Genomic DNA, 1,240 nt, shown 5'->3' with positions numbered 1-1,240 from the left:
CCAGCAGGGCCGGCCGCACATCAGGGCCACCCGCAGGAGCTGCGAGGGTGGGCCCGGGGCTGGGGGGAGCCGGGGCTCTGGCAGGAGACAGCTGCCCCCGCTACGGGGCTCCGGCGGGACCCACCCTGCCCAGACTGCGGGCGGCCTGGCAGGCAGGACCTTGCTCCCTGGCACCAGGTGTGCTCCGGCTCCAACAGCAGCTCGTCACCGTCCCAAGCGTGGCCTCAGGGTGTGGTCCTGGGCCAGTCTGTCCTGCACCGGTGAGGCCGGCGGCTCTCAGGCCACACCTCCCCGGGGTGGGGCTGGCTCAGGCGCCTCCAGCCACGCCGGCTGACCGTGTCGGGTGGAGACCCCCAGGCGGCACCAGAGCCAGGCACTGTTAGGTACAGGCCAGCCAAGGTGGCCACCTCCGCGGAGAGGACCAGCAGTGCCCCTCCAGGCGGGGGCCACGGTCCCGCGCAGGTGCGCCGAGGCCTTGCCGCCTACCTGGCAGACGCCGCTGATGCACATGTCCAGGGAGTCGGGGCGGCAGCGGGTCCCGTCCAGCACCTTGGGGGCCAGCTCCACCACCAGGCTGCGGCCGCGGGCGTGGCAGCGCAGCGCGCAGGGTCTGGCGGGGTCGTCGTTCCGCGGCAGCCACTCGTAGTAGCGGCCCTGGTACTGGACATCGTTGTAGGCCGAGCACTGCTGAGCCCGGAAGTCCTCGGCGGTGGGGGGGCAGTCCTGCGGGCGGGCCGCGCGGTCACCGCGGCCCTCGTTCCTTCCTTATAGACTCGAGGCTGTACCCGGCGGAGGCCCTGGAGCGCCCTGCGGCCACCCCTCCCCTGACCGCCCTCCAGCTGGCCTCGCTCTTTGTCGCCACCGCCTGCCCGTCTACCGCCGGACTTGGCTCCGCCTCTGCGCGTCGGGTGTGCAGTTCAAATGGCCACACAGCTGCCCGCGTCTTGAAACAGGGACCAACCGTCCTAACTCTTCGAGGACAGTCCAGCCTGGGGATCACGGCCTCACTGCCCAGCATGCAGGCCACCCTGGGAGGGCCTGGCCCCTCACGCTGGCCCCGCCCCTCCATGCTGACCCCGCCGCTTCATGTTGGCCCCGCCCCTTCGTGCCGGCCCCGCCCTCCACGGCGGCCCCGCCCCCGCACTGCCTCTGCCCCTCCACGCTGGCCCCGCCACTCCATGCTCACCCCGCCCGTTGGCCCCGCCCCTTCATGCTGGCCCCGCCCTCCACGGCGGCCCCG

General features: G+C 73.4%; 1 protein-coding gene across 1 annotated transcript in view; it reads right to left on the bottom strand.

Moving 5' to 3' along the window:
- The window catches only part of LOC101622143 (ADAMTS-like protein 3), a 43,528-nt gene that overhangs the window by 21,616 nt on the left and 20,672 nt on the right, over nt 1-1,240 (bottom strand). Inside the window, exon 9 of the mRNA XM_012732697.1 lies at nt 487-723. Coding sequence (XP_012588151.1) covers nt 487-723 — 237 coding nt within the window. The remainder of the gene's footprint in view (nt 1-486; nt 724-1,240) is intronic.

Source organism: Condylura cristata, unplaced genomic scaffold, assembly GCF_000260355.1.
Source record: "Condylura cristata isolate star-nosed mole 26May11 unplaced genomic scaffold, ConCri1.0 scaffold00035, whole genome shotgun sequence".
NCBI classification, from domain to species: Eukaryota; Metazoa; Chordata; class Mammalia; order Eulipotyphla; family Talpidae; genus Condylura; species Condylura cristata.
Note: the sequence above shows the minus strand (reverse complement) of the source record. Positions and strands in the feature narration are given on the sequence as shown.